This window comes from Pezoporus wallicus, unplaced genomic scaffold (genome assembly GCF_028554395.1).
Source record: "Pezoporus wallicus isolate ANWC-B61680 ecotype Strahan unplaced genomic scaffold, APGP_CSIRO_Pwel_v1 contig_2456, whole genome shotgun sequence".
Taxonomy (NCBI): Eukaryota; Metazoa; Chordata; class Aves; order Psittaciformes; family Psittacidae; genus Pezoporus; species Pezoporus wallicus.
In genome coordinates this window covers 375,064-396,581 of record NW_026637053.1, presented here as the reverse complement: position 1 = coordinate 396,581, position 21,518 = coordinate 375,064, and the positions used below count along the sequence as shown (strand labels likewise).

General features: G+C 38.9%; 1 protein-coding gene across 2 annotated transcripts; it reads right to left on the bottom strand.

The window, feature by feature from the left end:
* Positions 1–303: 303 nt before the first annotated feature.
* RIPK2 (receptor interacting serine/threonine kinase 2) lies at positions 304–19,169 on the bottom strand. 2 transcript variants are annotated; one of them, XM_057402956.1, is made up of 11 exons: positions 18,954–19,169; positions 15,053–15,206; positions 13,777–13,932; positions 11,031–11,188; positions 8,704–8,753; positions 8,198–8,359; positions 4,960–5,045; positions 4,688–4,777; positions 3,939–4,044; positions 2,124–2,303; positions 304–910 (listed from the first exon to the last, which is right to left on the bottom strand). In XM_057402956.1, exons 1-11 carry the CDS (start codon positions 19,139–19,141, stop codon positions 585–587), a joined length of 1,656 nt encoding a protein of 551 aa, XP_057258939.1. In that variant the 5' UTR covers positions 19,142–19,169; the 3' UTR covers positions 304–584. The 2 variants fall into 2 exon arrangements, with proteins under 2 accessions (XP_057258939.1, XP_057258940.1); XM_057402957.1 differs by lacking the exon at positions 18,954–19,169 and adding an exon at positions 18,548–18,715.
* Between the last annotated feature and the right edge of the window lie 2,349 nt (positions 19,170–21,518).

Sequence of the window (21,518 nt, the reverse complement as noted above, 5' to 3'; positions counted from 1 at the left end):
TGGTGTGAAGCGCTTGCCCTGGCAACAAAATGGGAAAACCAAACCAAAACAATAAAAAAAACCTATAAAAATGCAATGTAATCTTCTTCCCACCTTTCACTCTGCTATCTGAGAAGGACTAATCGATACAGGTGAAGGAAAATTTACTCTACACACAGCATACAAGCCCTGAAATACAGCACCTAGGTTTTTTTCCTCCTCTATTGGAAAGACAAGGTGCAGGGAGAAAAACCAATACTCCAGGCTGAGTTGGGTCATCTCAGTCCTGTGAGATGAAAGGAAAGGATATCTATAAACAGAAAATATGTAAACCAGGGAACATTTAATGTTTTTTTTTTTCTGTGTCATGTATAAACAAAATACTTTTATGAACTGAGTCAACAAGTGTCTAGTGTTTGGCATTACGGCTGCACTCCAACTAATGAATTGGTAACCCACCAAATGCAGTCTAGATGAACTCAGTGTCATTTCTGAGACTCTACAAAGGCATAGTAAAGACAAAGCAGTACATATATAAAACTACTACATAGAAACAAGAATCATGTTGTAAGAAATATTCACATGGTTTCATATAGAAAATAAATTTAAAGATGCAGTCTTAGGGAATTGGGAACAATGTCTGGATAAGGTTGAAGTCCTAGCTGTTTGTTATCTTTCAACTTTTGTATTATAATTCTGGCAAATTCCTCTCCTTGGCTATCTGAGGTATCAAGCAGTTGTCGCACTTTTGATGTCCTTGTAGGTTTGGTGCTTATAAGTTCATAGTCTTCTTTCATGAGTAAAAATCTTGCTAGAAGAGCATCCAGTGACTGATTCAAACATGCTTCAGTCATCTGATCAATAATTTCTTCTCTTTTGCTTTGGATCCATTGATGAGCTACATTCTGTTGTATGGTTTCCAAAACAAAAGCTGAGATTGGAGAGGATTAAAAAAGAAGTATTGTAACTGTCTGTCAATAAATAGTGCCATAGAACAAAGACAAAGCTGAGAAAGAACTGTTTAACACTTGTTTTTTTGGTCAGAAACACACTAGACTATTAAACATGCGTTTGACATTACACTATTATAATCCACATTTAAAATGTTCCATTTTTTCAAATTTGGCGGTTGAAGTATTTATTTTATCTGAATCACAGAATAACTTAGGTCAGAAGGAACCCTCAAGGAGGTTTTCTGGTCTAATGGCCTGCTCAAAGTGGGGATAACTTCAAGGATAACTCAGGTTGCTCAGTGCCTTGTCCAGCTGAATTTTTGTCCAGTCTCAAGTGATGGGACGTCTACAGACCCTGTGTGAACCTGTTCCAATGTTCAACCCAACCTGATACTAAAAAGAGAAAGGTGGGAACTTCACTTTGCAGTGGGATTTTTATTGAAGTTTACTGAAAACATCCTTTTCGTTCCTGTGTATTTTCCTCAAGCTGAGGATTCACATAGTGAAAAGGTGTCAGGTTCTGTTGTTTCTAGAAGAGAGATGATGTGGCAGATCTTTATAAAGTTGCATGCTATTGTGTGGCCCATTAAAAAAAATGAATCTCTGAATAATTCATCATGCACTAAAGCTTCTTTTTGTTATTTTTTTTTGGAAGCACACTTTTTAACAGTTATTTGATGCATAGGAATATAATGCAGTGGGCTGTCAGCTAACAGAAAATCATAAAAGGAATGATGCTGACACAGCTGCCATTTCTCTTTGCCCCATAATTACTAAGAGGAGGATTGACAAGATTAAAAAATGAGAAGTGACAATAAACAAGATGACTTAAGCTCAAACTAACTTTTTTTCTTGTTCTGCTGGATTGCAGCATTGCTACAGGAGTAGGAGAGAGGAGAAATAATACGAGGAAATGGAATGGGATAAGGAAGACTGATGGCAACATGAATTAAGTTTGCTTAAAAGGAATGAAAAAAGTAGTAGCTACAGGTACATGTACTTGGTCACATTTTACATTGGTTTTACCTTGTAGTGTAAAGCTACAAGGACAGAATTACTTGCGTTATTTGTAGAATGCTTTGTTTTCATTTTACAGATGAACAATAGTTAAAGTTCCCATTTCATACATATATATATCTGATACTAGGACAGTTATTGTGGGTCTTGGAATTAAATCAGTGTTTGCTGTACCTGAAGGAACTGGTGATGACCGCAGCATACATGATGCAGGATTTGTGGCATCTGAAATACTCTTGTCAGATGAAGGAGAACAACTGTATGGATGCACAAGAAGTTTGGCACTCTGAGTTACAGAGATATTTTCATCTGTGCTCTGACTGCTGAGAGACTGTAGACCCCCAGAACTTCCACCTGAAAAAAGGAAATAAGAAACAACGAAAGAGCCAGCTGTATTACTTCTATGTTCAAATAAAATACAGACATTGGAGACTACTTAGAACAATTCCATAAACCAGGTCATAAACAACCCAAATTCACTTCAAAATTCCTTACACTCAAGTTCTGAGTATATTTATGTCCCTTATCTTTTACCAGGGCTTGAACACGGGTTGGGAGGTTTTATGTTATTTTAAAAGACCCTATGCCAATATCTGCATCAGGTAGTTTTACAATGGAAAGCAAGACTGATATTCCTCATATTTTTGAAGTTTACTTCTGCGGTAAACACTTCTGCTGTTGTAGGGTTTTGTAGACACTATTTTCATAAGCTTTACAGGAGCTATACATACATACAACAAAGCCTAAGCAGGACCACCAACTGATCAGTCAGATTAATTGTACCACCACAGTCTCACTAATAACTTCCAATAAGCTCCACAGGCAGGTATGACAATTTTTAACAGGAACCAGGAGCAAGAAGGGCTGATGCTTATAATTATCTTATCTGATTACACTTACAGTCCATGCTTATATTCAAGCTAATATTTAATTTTCTAAAATTCATCACAACATTCCTATTAAGCTTGGTAACCTCAAGTTTTTCTTAACCTTTAAGATTTTATACTATGTGTATAGATAAATGCTTGGGTTGAGGTACAGCCAAACTATGCTACACTTGCTTTCTGCCATTTCTCCATTAATTGAAATTCCTTAAGCCTCCTGTAATTTATTTTCCCTGGAATTCCTGATGTATTTATATCTTTCTAGTACACTGAATACGAGCCCAGAATTGTGGATGTGTTCAAAAAGGAACTGGAAAAGAAACTGCCTGTGCCCTCCTACTTCTACCAGAATATCTCCCGTTTTGCAGCACCTCAGCATGCTTTTTGATGCCCCACCTTATAGCAGTGAACAGTTGTCTTGTCTGCTTTCACATCACTGGTCTTTAAAGGATACTCCATTCTTTTGAAATAATATATGTTTGCATTCTTTTGAAAGAAGAAACTTAAATGCAATTTTAGTTTCACAACGTACTGCTATTCCATCTGGGTCCCATCACTCTTTTCTGGCTTCTGATGTCACAACCTCAAAATTGAATTCTGTCTGGGAATTTTTCCAAATTTTAATCAGAAAAGGTGACAGCTACAAAAGGTCTGTGCAGATATTTTTGCAAGGCAATCTATTTATTAAAGCTGTTTTGTTTACTGAATTAAAAATGATTAATTGATAGGTTGGGCTGCATTAGAAACTTTCAGTTTACTTGGCTTTAAGAGGGCCTCAAAATGTTTGGTCCTTTTTATCTTTAGAAGTAGTTCACAAATTATTAACTGAACTGCCACGAGTCTGAAGGGACAAGTAAATGTTACCTTTGCACTCACAACCCTGAAGACAAAAACTGAAGCTGGAAGCTGGGGGGATTTCTCAAGTGACAACAGAAAATCAGAGCTCAGATATTCTATTTTTTTACCCAGAGCACTAAGTTTACAAAACACGTCTTTTCTGACATAAACGGAGATCCAACTTTCTACTGTGCAAATGTAATGTCACAGTGGGAGTGTAAAGCTGCAATGGCAACTTAAATTTACACAAAGTCATGAGTATCTCTACCTGATGAGAGGATATTACACATGGGAATAGACTTGAGTCTTGATATATCTGGAGAGATGCTTCGAAGGGGAAGTGCATCACATTGAATGGAGCCGGAATATGTTTCCTGAAATGATTCCAGTCGTGTATTGAAAAGGCACATTAAATAAATACAAATTTGCAATTTTTTACAGAGTACTTTCCCACCACTGCGTTTTCTGTGCTAAGTGCTCAACAGACAGCACAAACAAAATGCAGTAAACCAGAAGGAATTATGTAATTGTGTTTTTCCAAAGCAGTAAACCAGAAGGAATATGTATTTGTGTTTTTCCAAAGCTGACAGCAATTTTGTATGCAAGTTTAACTATCAGTAAGAACCAAAAGCAGCAGCATTAAGAATTAAAATATAAAAGCAAATCTGTATGAGCCTATATATGCAAGCTGTGTAGGGGTGTAAGGGAGCAGAAGAAAATCTCTTACAAGTTGCATTCTTTGTGTACTGCATTTCTCCTCAAGGGGATGGCTTTCCCACATTCAGAGGACATACCAAACATGCCCTTCTTATTTCTGCTTAACCACCCTTTACTATCTTTACCTATATGGCTATGTGTTTGTTACAGCCCGGCTCTACTAATGCATTTCATGCCTTTCCTAACTGCACAGGAAAGTAAACTGCAGAACAATTCTCTCTTACTAAGCTGACCCCCATTTTAAGCTCTCAGGATCTTTAATGATGCCGACATACCAAATACAATACGTAAAAAACTTACCTCGTGGGGATTCAGAGGTATATTTAGTGGTATCTGCTCCGCATCTGCTTGCTTTCCACTCTTGTAAATACATCGTGATTCATATAGTGACTGGAAAAGACATATTTACCTGTATTAAATTTCTGCTATAAGTCAAGATGACAGCTCTGTACAAACACATGCTTCAGCCAGATACAAGACTAGATAAATGACAAAGGAGGTTACATTTCTTTTACCAAGCAGAAGTTACTGACTTATTTGACCAAACCATAACTGTACCAACAGTCACTTACTTTTGATGTCTTTAACAGAATTACTGCTTCCAGCATAGCTATTTCATCAAATGTTCGAAGCACTGGCTCAAGGTCTATTAAACATTCTAAACAAAGAAAGAATACTTTAATGAATGGTTCAAAGTGGAAATTAAGTTTTTAATTTGATAAAGCTACATTTTATATTTACAAAAGTAATTTGTCTATTGATACATATCAAACCACTTATGCTGCTAAAGAGAAGTTTCTTCCTTTTACCGGTTGCAACATTTTCACAATGCCAGAAGAAACCCTGTCCTGATCTGGCCACCTTGGCACCCTATATCAAAAGAGACCCAGGACTGTACCAGACTGCAAGTCTCACATTCCTGGAATGGATAGATGGGTGAGTTTAGTATGTTTCCAGATAGATCCAACAACCCTCGTTGATTAGCTAAATGGGACCAAACAGCTGTCCTCTCATTCCAGCAGATGTGCTGAAGATTCATATGAGAAAAATAACAACAACCTCCCATCACAGCAATATCTAGAATAGATGCTGTGAGGCAGGGCCAGAAAAGATGAGATAGTCAAGTCACTGACCTATCACATCCAGTAAATCCAAATGATATTGTCCTCATTCCCAGCATAGGCGGCAAATCAAGAGAAGCTAAAATCATCTGCTCAGACAGGGAGGGACGTGACAGTTCAATGATCAGCTGTCAGCCTGTGCTATACATCCTTTCTTTCCAATGCTTAAAGGTTTACAAACTAAATATTTCAAATTTTCAGATGAATGTATTGTAAAAATGTTTCTCTGAAACTGTGCTGAAATACAGCAAAACCTCTGGAAAGGATGATGGCATGCCACAATTCCACTGCATTTCTATGAACTCCACAGATTCATCAAAGTCCATTAACCATACTAGAAATCCATCACACTACATCCTTATTAACATATTTCTAGTTTATTGTAATTTTACCACTGTTCTTCCATATTAACTTTTTTCCACTAGCATCTTCAAGACATACATTCAATACTGGGATTCTTATTGTTCTTGCATCAGCTAAAACAGAGTTTTAAAGGTTTGTCACTCCATTTTCCACAATGAAATATTAGCACTGTTTATCTTTGTTGATTATAATCAATAATGTAGGTGTACATTCCAAGTACATGCAGAAACATGGTGATAAGTAGTCTTTATCCCTTATTTATAAGGGGAACAGACAGGTTCCCCTTAACAGAACCAAGGTTAACAGAACCAAGATTTTCTATTTAAAGTTTACTTTATGAAAATGGGGCTTGGTTGTTTTGTTCTTCCCCCCCCTCCCCACCCCCCTGTGCTACAGTATTTGCAAAATTTCCCAATCAGCAAGCTTTACTTCCCTTAATTTTGCAACAATTCTGCTACTTCTACTTTCTTTTTATAATAGTAAAGTAGAGGAAAAAGCATTTTTTCTTCAAAGACCATCTTACACACACTTGGCACTAATAAAAGAACCAAAGTTAGCTCGTAATGTAGAACATATCCCAGATAATTACCCCTTCATTGTGACTGCAGACTTGATTGCTATTTTGTTTTGTTTAACTGGCACAGGAAAATACGAATACATAAAGAAATACCATGATCTGTACTCTTTTTGATTTTAGGAAATGTAAATGGCTATATTTCCTTGCTTGGGAAAATAAAAAAATAAATACAAAATTTAAAATCTCACAAATCAGACTCAAGCCAACATAAACTAGTATTTCAAAATATTCTTAATAAAAAAATAATTGCTTCAAGAAAGGGCACATAATTTTGGACTGTAAATTGAACATGAAGATACTCTATGTGTTTGGATGTGTCCCTTTTTGTCCTTTCCCAAAGTGATGCGAAAAGTTGAAGTTAGGAACATTTCTTTCTAAGCTATCTGAACAGCAATTTTCTAACACTTTCCAACTTGAAGTGTGCCTATAAAGGCTTTCAAGTAAACAAACTTCTGTTCACCAATGAAACATTTAGAACTGTGGACCTCTCTATCTGTAACATTACAAAACTCCCCAGGAAACCAAAACAAAACCCAAACCCAAAGAGCACCAGAAAAAAATAAAAATCCCCATGTACTTCAGGTCTGAGTCATTGCACTTTCAATTTAAGCACTGAGAAACTTACAGAATTGTTTAAGCCAGAGCTCTTTGTACTGTTCTACCTTTGTATACGTTCACTAACTCTCTTATTCTACTTTTCTGCCTCTCCAAAGTGATCCAGCTTTCCCTACAGAATTAGGATTGTGTTTTCTAAAGGAGCAGGGAGGAAATTTTGAAAGCACACACAAATTTAAATAAGCACTGCAAGGCATCAGCAGGAACTACTTTTAGTTTCACTACACTGACATTAGCAACCACAGCAACACTCACAAGAGGAAATTTCACAGTCGAAAACCGGTAAGCAGTTTCTGCCAATTTTGATGGAATTACCTTTCCACAACAGCCAAAGAACCAAAAGTCACCACAAAAATAAGCATGTTAAGAAGAAATTGCTAGGGGCGAGCGAATTTGGACTCAACATACACCAAGTATCTCAGTTAAGTGCAACAAACACAGGTTTGCAGAAATCAAAACTTTTCCAGTTCACACTCCAGCACTCTAATTTCTATAAACCTACACCTCAGTCTTTTTCTCTAAATTCTGCAATCTACTGTAAAAAGGGCTGAAAGTATCTATATTTAGTGTCATGGAAAAAAAGCGGGACAAAGTGAGGGTGGTTAAGAGCGTGGGTTCAACCAGTTTCTGCTTGATCTGGGAGTGGAACAAAGATAAAGTCTCAATCAAAAAGATTTATACTGAGATGCAAAAACAAGGTGAAGTCACTATAGCTTATCTGATGTACAATGGGTTTTGGTGTGTTTGTCAGCTTGCTCATAAATCCCACAGTACTCATTCTACACTTCTCCCCCCTTCTTAAAAAGTAAGATGTTCCCTTCAACAATAAACAAAAAAGCCAAGTGTAAGTAGTTACACAAAGCATGCTGCTTTTTTACAAGTAAATTAGAGATGGCAAATGCAAAACACTCCACCTAAAAATTTGTTTTAATGGTACATTTGATATTCCATTCATAAATTTTGTTTACAGACATGGTGGAAGCAAACAAGTACCTTAGCATATGCAACAATAATGAGCACATACATCTCTTGACATCTTGACAACTTCTCTTTTCTGACTATAACTTTGGTCTGTAAGTACCATGTTCAACAGAAAGCTGGCAATTTAAAAATAATGATGTAAAGCAAACTCACTTAAGAATGATGGTCTTTCATCTGGGTTTTGCGCCCATCCACTTTCTATCAATTTTATGATGATCACTCGATGAGGAATGTCCATTGATAAACTTTCTTCACTTAAGTCTAGTCGCTGTCCTTGTGACACACTATACATTATCTGCAAGGGGTTTATAACTTCTGTCAAAATAGACATTGTGAAGTCATTAGAAATACATATAATATAAATAGCTTATTATAGGAAAGGTAATTTAGTTTGCAGACAGTGCATTTATAGTTCACCAAAATAAGGTTATATTCCTCTTTTCATGAAGAAATATATTTTTAATTTATCATTGTAATTTAAAAAATATACAGAAAAAGAGTCTAATATTAAAAGTAACTCAAAGTCCTTTTTAATAAGCTTAAAAGTTGAGTCATTAAAAAGTAACTCCTAAAATGAAGTACTCAGGTACCCATTTCTCAGGTTAAGCCTTATGTAAAATAAGTCTGGAAAAATAAACAAAAACAAGACATGGTCTTACCTTCAAATGGCTGTTTCCTTGACATCACTTCCCACATAATAATTGCATAGCTGTTTAAAGTATAAAATGTACAGAAGATGTTATTTCAGATTACCAACACACTATGTGCTTGGCTTTACATTTTACTAAAAATTTTTTCCTAAAATGATCCCAAATGCACACACGGGACTGACTATAGCTAACTACAGTGATGACCTGAATATAGGAAAACTATCAGGAATTTTAAACAGTGACTTCGGCTAGAAACGGTTAATAATATTAAGAACAGAAAAGATACATGGCATATAATTTCCTGTTAGTGATAGCTCTGCTCTACTAATATGTTGTGAATTACCTACATACAGTTTAAATCTCAGTATGCAAATTACAGTGAGCACCAGAGTCCCAGCTGCTCTGTCTTAGCTGCAATACTGTGGCATCTCCACAGTCCAGACCAACACTCTGTGACATTCCCATGAGAAGCAGGGTTCTACCAGGGAGGATGGCTTTGAAAAGCTTTTTAAATTTTTCTTAAAAAAAATTGAAATCCATTTTCCACTGAAGCAATAAAAATAAAATTATGCAAAGATTTTTTTTCTGAAGAATTACACTTATCAGAATAAATGTTTGCTCACCCAGCTGTACACAAAGACAGTATTTTCCTGCATCACCAAAAAGTAACAAATTTTGCATTCAGTTTACATTTAACTGCCTCTCAGCATTACATCATATAACAGCTACCAACTAATAATAATAAGAAAAAAGAATGAAGTAACTGATGCTTAAAATCAATCAGATAAATTGAGCTTTCCTAACTGCTTATTTTGTTCACAACATAACATTCGTCAATGATAAAATTTATTCAAGTAAATTTTAATGAAACAATCCTCCCTGTTAGAAAGCCTGCTTTTGATGCATCCCTGAGAAATGAATGCAGGCTTTTATTCTGGCATGGCAAATCGTTCCCTTTATAAACGTTAATGCTGCTTGACTGTTGTTTAAATGATCTGTTTCTTTAAGAAAGATCTTTACTCACAAATTAGCTTTGATATCTCGACAACATTCAGCTGTATCTTCTGTGGTCAGTTAATCAGACACCCAGCCTTTCATTCAGTTTGGTATCTCTCTACAGGCTATTTTTTCAATTCTACAACACCGTAGCACCCAATTCCTGATGAATCTCCTTTACACTACTCACATTTTCCTTTCCTATTTCTGCTTCATAGCATCTCTTTCTGATCCTGAGCACAGACCTTCCTCTGTGACCTTTCTGGCGGTCATTTCTTTCACTGTTTTTCTACCTTCACGTCTTCCTGCCTTGAACTGCCATCACTCATGATATCATCTCAGTTTCTTTTCTGTCTTTTCAAACAATCCCTTCCCAATTTATCAGTTTTCTAAGCCCTTCTATGGATCTTTTCTTTCTTATTTTCTCCCGCTTGGTTGTTATTCCTCTGCATACTTTTTTATTTCTAAGAAACGTCTGCCTTCCTCATCTGCACTCATTAAACCTCCAGCCACTCTTTTTTTTCCCCATAATATGCCATTATTCCTTTCCAGTGTCTTCCTAGTCCAGCTTTTCCTAGCAAAGGGTGAAGAAAGCAGGTATGTTACCATCTCTATTCTTTAGACAGGAATGTCAAGGAACTTTATGTGCCCCGTAAGCATAAGGAATAATTAAGGGAAGTTGTGGTTTCCCTGGAAGTCAGTAAGACCCTGTGAGACTGATTCATCTTTCACCAAAATACAGTTATACTTCTAATATCCTAAGAGCAATTGCTGTTTCATTATAAGGGTTGCCACTACTACTTTCTATTCTATTACTTCTACTACTCAGAAGTGACTAACACAAATCTACCTGAACTTTCATAAAATAAGCTATTCCTTTAGGAAATCTCTCTAACTACATTCTCCAACCTCATTACCCTATTTTTTTTTCCTAACCCCTTTAAAAAAATACTTTCTTCTTTCCCTTGAGTACATTCTGCAAATTATTTTAATTGATCCACTCAAATTACAAAGGTACGTGCAATGAGATAATGGCGTGAACAGCTTTTTTTCTTCCCTACAATGTCTGTATGTATACCCTCATTTATAGAAACCAGTCTTCCCTGTTTCTGTAGTTCTAGCTTGATTTCTGGAGCATTACACTTGTCACAGTGTTTCCTAAAGAAACAATGAGTCATTAAATCCAGCTACCATTAATTTTTTCCCAATTCAATTTGCTTATACACCTATGATACTACTACTGAAAATAATAAAATTGCTGAAAATATGTTAAAATCTAGGTTCAGTAAATCAAATTTGAATTCAAATTGCAAAGCCTACTTGAGAACTACATGAGTTACCTGTAGATATCGTGTTTTACACTTGCACGAGTTTTCTGACTGGGATTGTAATCTTCAGGTGGCATATAGATAATTGTCCCTCCTTCTGGTAAAGAGGTTTCACTTCGTGATTGTGACATGGATATGACACGCCATTTTGACATGCCAAAATCTGCAATCTGGAAAGGACAGATCAGTTGTTCTGAGAAGAAAAATTGCATTTATCTGCTGACAGCTATTAGAAATTCCTGAAATATGCCCAAAAGAATGGGTCACTTACTTAAAGTCCTTAAACTGACACACAAAAAGTATGTGGTTATCCTAGCAACAGGAAACATCCGCTCCAGTTCAGAAAGCATTCCAAGGTCATGATGCATGTTATTCCTGTAGCACTGCCCTACCCTGGGGTTCTTTAAGGAAAGATATACTCTATGGCCAGGGAATTTGCTATGGAAGTGTGTCCCATATGAAGAACATCACTTTCTTTAGTTAAAAAAAAAAAAAAAAAGGCAGACAAAAAAAACCCCACTGAGTACTTCCAGCTCCCTGGTTGTGAAAAAGCACAAATTTAGTATAAATCATAACAGCTCTATGTAACAGGTTGCAGATAGCCCAAGACAGTTGTGCTCACAGAAAAATTTTAGGGCACTCCACCTCACCACCAAAACTATTAAATTCTTGGATTAATAGAATTAATACATTAGATATTAAAAGATTAATACATTAATAGATTTGACATTCTGATATCCTGTGCTGCAAAAGTTGCTGAATATTTTCTTGACTGTACAGTCTGGGGCCTTGTCCCTTCCTACAGAGTTTACAGTACATCTACATAAAAAATTAATTGACATTAGTTTACGTTCCCAGATATCCACAAGTCAGGGTGCAAGATCAGACTAGGTTACGGGTAAGGGGACAAATATCCAGCAGAATACACTGGCTGGCTGAGCTGCAAAGTGTATGGCATACAAGAGAGAAAAATAAGCAGCCAGCTAGGAGCTCTGCACTTGTCCAGCATTTGCCTAAGAGCAAAAACATTCTCAACAAAGATGCCTGTGTGAGCACTGTGGCAGCAAAGGTAACAGAAATAAGCTTTCTGGAGAGCACACAGTCAAAATCCACAGTAAAAAAATAACCTTGCTTTCCCTACAACTTCCTCTCATCAAGCCTTCCTCACTGTTGTGTTATCTTGCTCATTCAGCAGATCTGGGACAGTCAGCAGCACTCTATGAATGGTGTTACTGTTATACATATGCATTCTATTTTGCATGCATTGCATGGCAATTCCTTGTATTTCCTGCCCTAATTTGGAGAATCTTGCTTGTCTCCCCCAGACACTCAAAAACTGTGATGACAGTCTTCCAGACTCCTTACAGGATGTAGGGCAGGTATTCAAGAGTTAACCTCTTCCCTTCAATTGCCCCAGCAAGCAACTGTTTAGATGTGGTTAAGCAGAGCACCAGACCATACTAATGCTGTTAGGGATTAAAAAAAGAGTAGATAAAAATTACTTGCACCAGGTCCCCAATCAGGTTTAACAGGAAGCTCAAGAGATGGCAATACCAGCACAGCTGAGTGGGAGGAGGTATGACCTCCTGAGGGTGTGAGCAGAGACAAAGCTTGGCAGTAAGGCACCTTACTGCCAAGAAAAATGTTTTTGCAGAGGAGAAAGAAATCAGCACTGGATCTTTGATCTTTATCAAAGGACTTACAAAAAGATTAATCTCATGGTAACAGATGACACATTTGTCGTTCAAGTATAAATTAAGTGCAAAAAATCTCTTCATGTTTACTTGAATAGCATATTCTATCAATTTAAAAAGAGGATTTAAAAAACAAACAAACAAAAAGAGTTCTTGCAGTTATGGAAGCACATAACCATTTTGTCAGAAGTACTTTTAGTCTCTTTTTCACATCATGGCAGTGATATTTTAAATAAATGAATGTTACTTCTCTATGTATGCTTGCTTGGTCTAAGGTGTTTCAGAAAAGCCATCTTCCCACATGTTCAGATTTCATGGTTATCACAGAATCATACAACCAACTAGGCTGGAAAAGACCTTTAAGATCAAATCCAACCACTACCCTAGGACTGCCAAGACCACCACTAAAGCATATCACTGAGGGCCTTGTCTACATATTTTTTGAACACTTAATGTTTTTGAGCACTTAAAGTTATGTTTTATATGTTCTTATGCTACTCTAACAGAACACAGAGTCATAGAATAATTAGGGTTGGAAAGGAGCTTAAGATCATCTAGTTCTAACCCCCCTGGCATGGGCAGCGACACCTCGCACTAAACCATGCCACCCAAGACTCCATCCAACATATATTTACATATCACATGATAAATATCAAATGGGGTATGAACATTTGAATTTGACCTACTGTCCTCCAGAACTAACTTGTCTGAGCATCTTAGACAGGAACACTTTATATTTTCTTCTCAGAAGAGGCCAGACGTAGCTACAGCTGGGAGGTTGCCAATGAGAGTGTCACTGCTATTGAGCATCAGCTATTGCTCTAGCAGAAACAGCCCCAATTCTGGCTTTCTGGTCTTTTTAGATGGAGCATATCCACACCTGAGCAAAGCAGAGCTTTCAAAAGAAAAACTCAAAAGTTCTTTCTGCAAGGATAGAAGAAAGTGTCTGTCATATAATTACATCCCCTCTGTATGGCCACATCCTCACTCCTCCTCTTCTAAAATAATTAAAACACTTTAACTCAGTCTGGATGCTAAAGAACATAAGAATTAAATAAATCTACCTTGACATGAAACTCATCATCCAGCAAAATATTCTGGGTTTTCAAGTCATGGTGCAGCAATGGAGGATTCATGTTGTGCAAATAGTTTACTCCCAAAGCAATTTCATAAAGAATGCGAAATCTCAGGCACCAGGGAATGTCAGGATATAGATCTTTCTGCCAAGAAACCACAAAACCAGAATATAATCCTCTGGTCTGATCTAACAGCACATCACAAAGACTTTTGTAAGAAGAAGAAAGTGACTTGGACAAGCAGTAATCTTTTAAAACATATATTACATGAACTCCTGAGCATTAAGACTGGTTAGCTGTTAAAACAAATATATAAATGTTAATGATGCAGTGTTGTTTCTATTCCCTAACATTCATGTAATATTTCATGACTGCTATATGATGTAGGACATTTACTACATTATTCGTTCATATGGAAATATGATTTACAAATGAACTCCTGTATGAAACTTGTAACCCACAGTTTATGAGTACTACACAAAGGATGTCAAGAATCGTATTTTCAACTGACATTGAGGAAGGGGGGAAAGCTGAAGTGAAACCAAGCACAAAACACTACCGTTATAATTATTAATACACCAAGAATAAGGAGTAAACTGAAATCTTAAAAAAGTTACACTGCCATTAATGCCCTTATGAAAAGTAGCTGAGCATGAGATACACATTGATTAAAGGTACAGAAGAAACTGCAGTAGCTTTACAGTACCAACACTAGATGCTCAGACCAAGCTAATGGGAGCAGCTGAGAGTTCAGCACAGGAGAACTTACTCCTGAGAGCAGAATCTGGTAGAAATATCTCTGCCTGTTTAGATCAGCAATATTTGACTTCTTTTAACTAAAAGTCTTCAAATTTATTTATTTATTTTTTTTTTTAATAAGAATTCAAATTCAGGAAAAAAACTCCTCTGTGTGACATTTACATTGGCAATAATTCTGAAACCCAGGCTGAAGGAAGCAGAATTATTTCAGCTTCTAAGTAGACAACAGAGACTTTAAAGTGATAGTATATAATAATTAAACATGAAGCCAGTTATAGGTGATGACATCAAAGGAAAAAATGTAATAAAACTGAATTCTGATGAGTTTGGTTATCTTCTTGGGATGCAGAAAGTCTTTCTGAGCACCAAAAACTACCAGTTGAAACAATTCTCCTTTAATTTGAAATATTACTAATAATACACTTTACTACTTCCCGTAAGAATGGAAATCACAGTCTATTTGACACAACCAAAAACTGTATTTAAAGACTGTAAGTACACTTACCCCATGTAAAAGCTGGTTTAATGACCCATTTGTCATGTATTCTGTTACTATCCCCAGAAATTCAGGCTCGTTGCAAATTCCCAAAATTGGCAGAATGTAACTAAACCTGGCTTTGTGTAATATCTCTGCTTCTTTTAGAAGATGGTTCCTATCACTTAAAGAAAACAAACAAACAAACAACATTATCATAGCAATACTAGGAAAATTAAAGCAAAAGTTGGGTTCCCTATATTATCGTTAAAAGTATATACCTACATGTAGTACAACCACCTTTCACCATTTGATTCCCACAATGCTGTTTTGATAAAAAGATACTGCAAGAACAATTAGAATCTGCAAACGCGAATACAAAGATAGCTTGCCCAGTTTTGTTGTAACACTATTTCCATCAGACATTTAATCCATGATTCCAGTAAATAAAGATAACAGTCAGAACTCTTTCACCATCTTGTACAACCATAACAGTAATAACCAGCTACATTTGTCCTGCTTCACTGCCCATCTTCAAACCTGAGTTTTCATTGAGGGCTAATATTTACCTTCTACAGAGTGGAGATTTTAATATCACAATTCCCCAACCATTTAAATTTAGTGGACACTGATATGCACTAAAATAAAGGAATGCACCTTCTGTTTCTGAAGGAAAGGAATGACCAGCTATAGAATCATAGAATCATTGAATAGTTAGGGTTGGAAAGGACCTTAAGATCATCTAGTTCCAACCTCCCTGCCATGGGCAGGGACACCTTACGCTAAACCATATCACCCAAGGCTTCATCCAACCTGGTCTTGAACACTGCCAGGGATGGAGCATTCACAACCTCCCTGGGCAACCTATTCCAGTGCCTCACCACCCTAACAGGAAAGAATTTCCTTCTTATATCCAACCTAAACTTCCCCTGTTTAAGTTTTAACCCGTTACCCCTTGTCCTATCACTACAGTCTGTAATGAAGAGTCCCTCCCCAGCATCCCTATAGGCCCCCTTCAGATACTGGAAGGCTGCTATGAGGTCTCCACACAACCTTCTCTTCTCCAGGCTGAACAGCCCCAACTTCCTCAGCCTGTCTTCATACAGGAGGTGCTCCAGTCCCCTGATCATCCTCGTGGCCCCTCTCCGGACTTGTTCCAACAGTTGCATGCCTTTTTTATGTTGAGGACACCAGAACTGCACACAATACTCCAGGTAAGGTCTCACAAGAGCAGAGTAGAGGGACAGGATCACCTCCTTCGACCTGCTGGTCACGCTCCTTTTGATGCGGCCCAGGATACGGTTGGCTTTCTGGGCTGCAAGTGCACACTGCCAGCCCATGTTCATTTTCTCATCAACCAACACCCCCAAGTCCTTATCCGCAGGGCTGCTCTAAATCTCTTCTCTGCCCAACCTGTAGCTGTGCCTGGGATTGCTCTGACCCAGGCGTAGGACCTTGCACTTGGCATGGTATATGTTTTGTTTTCACATAAACTGCTCATTCAGTTGATTCACGGGTCAGTGAAGATACTTGGACCATGAAGGATAATCCTAATAAAAACCAACAATCAGATTTTATACCAATAGAGACTGATACAGGTACAGGTATGTGATGAGGATATCCAAATACAGGACTTTTACAACATATCTAAGATTGATCCTTTGGACGTGAGCCAGATTGATTCAGAAGCAATACAGCTGTGCTGGCGCATGGCTGTGTACATGCCAGGACTATGGCCATCACAATGTGCTCAGCACAGCGCCATGTTAATGCAGCTGTACAGTTCCCAGGTGAGAGCTGGCTTGTGTCCATCTAAGTCAGGGCATACACTGAAGTGCTCATGTCTGTCTGGACCCCTCAATGTAGATCTAGCCCTTACAAAGAAAATAAAGGACATCAGAGTAAATGGGGAAAAGAACCTGGAGAAGCCTGCTTTTATGACAGGAAAATTTCAAATTTAGGTGGATGTGAAATTAAGGGCAACTGCTGGTCCTTATCTATGATGGAAAAGGGCTTCTATTATAAGAAACTCTAGGTTATGATAGAAGTAAAAAGGTAGCCTTCATGAAATGTATGGGACAAAAGACACAACTACCCTTCTCCCTCTCTCTCAAAAAACTAGGTGTAAGAAAGCTAGGGGTCTTCCCAGACTGTGAGGCACATCTGCATGGGATTCAGCTGTCGCCAGGAAAGGAGCTGCAACATATCAAGGTCTATTCCTGTGTCTGTAGGTCACTTCACCTTTGTCTGTTCCTTACCAGAAGGACATTGAGTAATTCCTGAATTAGCACAGGCCCACAATAACTACCCAACTGGCATTGCTCTTTGGCTGGTCACACACCAAGTTCTGGGATTCATGGCACAGGCTTCCTGTTTGGGGAATTAACTACACTGTGAATGCTTCCCTTTTCTTGACAACATTTACAGGATGGCATTTTATGTTGCCTACTATAGAATCAACTTTCTGCAGAGACTTAGGTATAACAGATTGCTCACAGCTTCTGTCTTCTAATAGGACTTCCAAGCTTTGTATGATATATGGTAGGTAACTGAATTATTTTGATTACCTCAGTTGCCCTTTTCATCATGATTCCACAGGTTAGATGTCACACTAATCTAAATTCTTGCAAGGCTAAAATAATATTTGGTTTCTCCCAACTGAGTTCAGAGGATAAAAAAATGTACTTCTGATTAGCAGGGATTTAAGCAGACATTTAAATTAAAGAAAAACACTCAACAAAAATAACCAACAATAAACTTGTGAGAGAACACAATATTCCTGGTTAAACACATAACTGAGATTCCATTTATTTCTGGCAAGATTTCAGAGATAAAGCCTGTGTGTACACATCTGGGGAATAAGAGGTCAAATAGCTTAAACCGATTTATCTAGTCTAGCATACTGGGTCACAAGACTAGAAGTCTTGTTACTCTGACTGAAGCTATTCTGCCTAAATGCCCCATACTAGATCAAAGAAACCCAAGGCAGTAAAGTTTAACAACAATTAGATAAGATACAAGAGGCAAGTTTACAAGTTGGGTAGGCTTCAGACAGCCTAAAAGGCAAATTTGCATTGACGGGATAAAAAATAGACATTATAGGGAATAAACAGGTATTGATGGATAAAAAATTGTTACGTGCTGCCTCATTACATGGAGTAACAGCTCCTCTAATAAACACACTGTCACTTGGGCCCAGGAAAACTTGGAAGGCAAATGCTACAAGTTGAAGCGATAATGGAAAATATCAGTTGCACTTGGAGCCTACAAGGCTGTTATTTTAAACTAGCTTCTCTCATAACTCTGAGATCTGGAGCAAGGAAAAATATCAATTGTGTATGATCTCAGACTAGCTGCTTCTAGGAGCTAGAAGCAATCTTTAGTGGACACATATATGCCTTACGTTCTCTCTCCCTCTGTAAACAGATCTGTAGTAATCACTGGATTTTAATATCCTGCTGACACTTCAGCAAAATGGTTAGCAACCAACAGACCCAGACAGAAGCTGGACTGTGCAAATCCCACCTGCAGCAGGAACCGCGGTGCAGAAGGAAAAGCCTTCAAAATAGGCAAGCTGTTCAGCGTCTCACACGCAGAGACCGAAACCACCCATTTCCAACAACCGAAAGAGAGGAAGCTCTGGGGCTCCTCCGTGCTCTCCTTGGCTCAAGCTGAAATCTCTCTTCGTGGGATCTCCTTTGCCCTTGGATTTACAGGAGCGCCGCCGACCGAGACACACGCTCTCTGATCCATCAACCTGAGAAACCCAGCTTCGTCCCACGGGACCAGCTCACAGAGCGTCCCGGCAACGCAAGAGCGCGGGACCCCCTTCCTGGTTCAGGCAAAAGGCGGGTTCAGCTCTGTCCTTCCCCCCCGGGCCGCTCCCCACCCCGTGATGCCTCATCCCGGCGGTCCCCCCAGTTCCCGTTACCTGTCCAGCAGCGGCCCCTGCAGGCATTTGAGGGCCACCGGGACCCTCCAGTCGGCGTGGCGGGCGGCAGACACGGTACCATAAGCGCCACGGCTGATAAAACGCAAGTCTGGGAGTTTATTGGAAGGGATGGAGGGAAGGGCGTAACTGATGGCTCCCTCCCGGCCTCCACCATCGCCGCTGCTCATCCTCGCACTCCGCCGCCCGGGACGGCCACGCTGTTTTCCGGGCGCAGGGGAGCCTGGAGGGCCGCTCTTGCCTTTCTCCCCCGCGGCTCCTCCCAGGCCCGCCTCCCCTCCAGGTCGCCGCAACCCGCTCCTCCTTCGGCCCTACGGAGCAGCGACTTCCCTTCCTCGCAGAAGACAGCCTCCCACCGGCTCCCGGGAAGCGGGAGGCGGAGCCGCCACGATGAGTCTTGCGGGGAGGAGGAAGCCGAGAGGGAGTTGGTGGGCGCGGTGCCTTGTCCTGGCCGGCCCCCGAGAGAGCTGTGCCGGGGCAGCAGCTCGCTCCTTCGGAGAAGCCTGGGCACGGTGGCAGGGGGAACTAGCCCGGGCCAGGGATGGAGCATCCCCCCACCCAGTCCGGGGGCCGTCGTGCTGGGGAGTATCCGCCTGTCCGGAGGATGGGGATAGGACAGCAGCACCCCGCTCTGTGCAGGAGGCGGGCGGGGGGTGTATCATATCTGTTCCCGAAAGATGATGCGGGATGCCAGGCCAAGTCCGGCCACCGCCCTTCGGAGCTACGGTCTATGCGTTTCCGGGTGTACAGTCATAGCTCAGGTGAAGTGAGAGGAGCGTTAGCTCATGGATTCGCTTGTCTCCTCCCTGTCTGTCCTAGGAAGACTTCAGGATAACAGGCGTTTCAAAAAGGTGATTTCATAATTTCCAGAAAGTGCAAGTTCACCCTTGTCCCTGCTCAGAGTGAGTTGTGGGTCGGCTGATGTGTTTGTGATAGCTTCATGCCAGGGTTACACAGGAAGGTTTCGCAAGGCTCGTTCATCATGCCAAGTTCTCATAGACTGTGAAAAATGCTTTAATTTAAAATTAGAAGTCTGTAACTTTCCACAAGGAGTGACAGTTCTGCAGGATGAAATGGAGGTAAATAGAGCAAATCTCTCACCTTCCCGTGTGTGTAGATCTTGGGGTAAACCTCTGTGGCTTTTCACCTCTCCTCTTTTCTCCCAGTGATAATATGTATAGTAGAGAAAGGGGTAGGAGCTAAGCTTTCAGAGTATGATACGTGCAGTATTTCACATCATGCATTTTAAGGCATGGAATGGATTTTTAAGTTGTCTCTAGGTCCTAGTACTTTGGATAGCTTTGCTATTTTTTTTTTTTTCCAGATTTCTTATATCTTAGGTGATTTATATCCTCCAAGTGCTGCAGCATTACTAATGTACTGAGCAGCCATATAAAGCAAATGATGCCTTAGTCTAGTTTGAGTTTCATTTAGCCTCTGTTCTTCTCACACGAGTTGGTTTCCCAGAAGTGTAATTTTGATGCAGTGTTTGCAGTATGCAGGTTTTGGATATCTGTTTATGCATGTCCCTTTCTGTATTTACAATGTTGGTAGTGCAATTTGTCATACTATTTCAGCTTTTATGTATAAGAAAGATTTTGTTTATAATACACAATAAGCATATACTGTGAGCATGTACTACAAGCCATTATGTAAGCATGTACTTATGGTATTTCTCATTAAGAGATTATGAATGTCATTATACTAAAAATTTTAAGATACTATAAAAAAAATTATTTGCATCTCTTGTTGCTATGTGCTGTGTTGATTTCATGTATATTTATAGTTTTAAGTTTACTAACATAAACTGCAAGAAAATTATTGGAATTCTAAAAAGTGACAGATTGGTAACAGTGCCAAGACTATTATGAACGTCTTATTTAAGTAATTGTTTCACTGTAAAGTGTAGAGCTGTATGTTGTTATAACATATAATTTAAAGTGTTCTGTTAGATATCATCCATTTTCATTGATGTCAGTGGGTTTTGGGGTCAGTTCCTGCCGGTTGAGTGGAAGAAACATTGACATTTTCAGTGAAGTAGAGGAATACAGGATGAGTAACAGAAATAACTAGTTACTGCTTTCTACAAACCTTTAGGAATTTTGCCTGAGTTTGAAGGCAAGCTTGCTAGTAAGGGTTGAGAGGGAAGAGGAATGCTCCTTTTTATCCAAGTTCTGTGGCTATAGCACTGTGGTGAGCTCCGTGTTTTGTTAACATACTAAACCAGAAGTTCCAGAAAGATAAACAGATGACTTGGATCTCCCAAAAGGAAGAGGGGCTTCGGAGGGAAAAGTTACAGTAAATCATTACTGCTTCTGGAAACCCCCTTTTGTTTTATATTAGTGTATTAAAAGACATTCTCTCAAATGACCTAAGTGGCATCACAGCTGGCTTAAGGTTTCACTGTTGAAGTTATGTGACATAAACTGCAGCTAATATCAGTACAAATTAAAGCTTTGAAATATTCTGAGGATTGCAGTGAAACTGCTAACTGTTGTAAAACTTGACCATGACATGACGTGAATGGCAGTATTATATGTGGTCTTC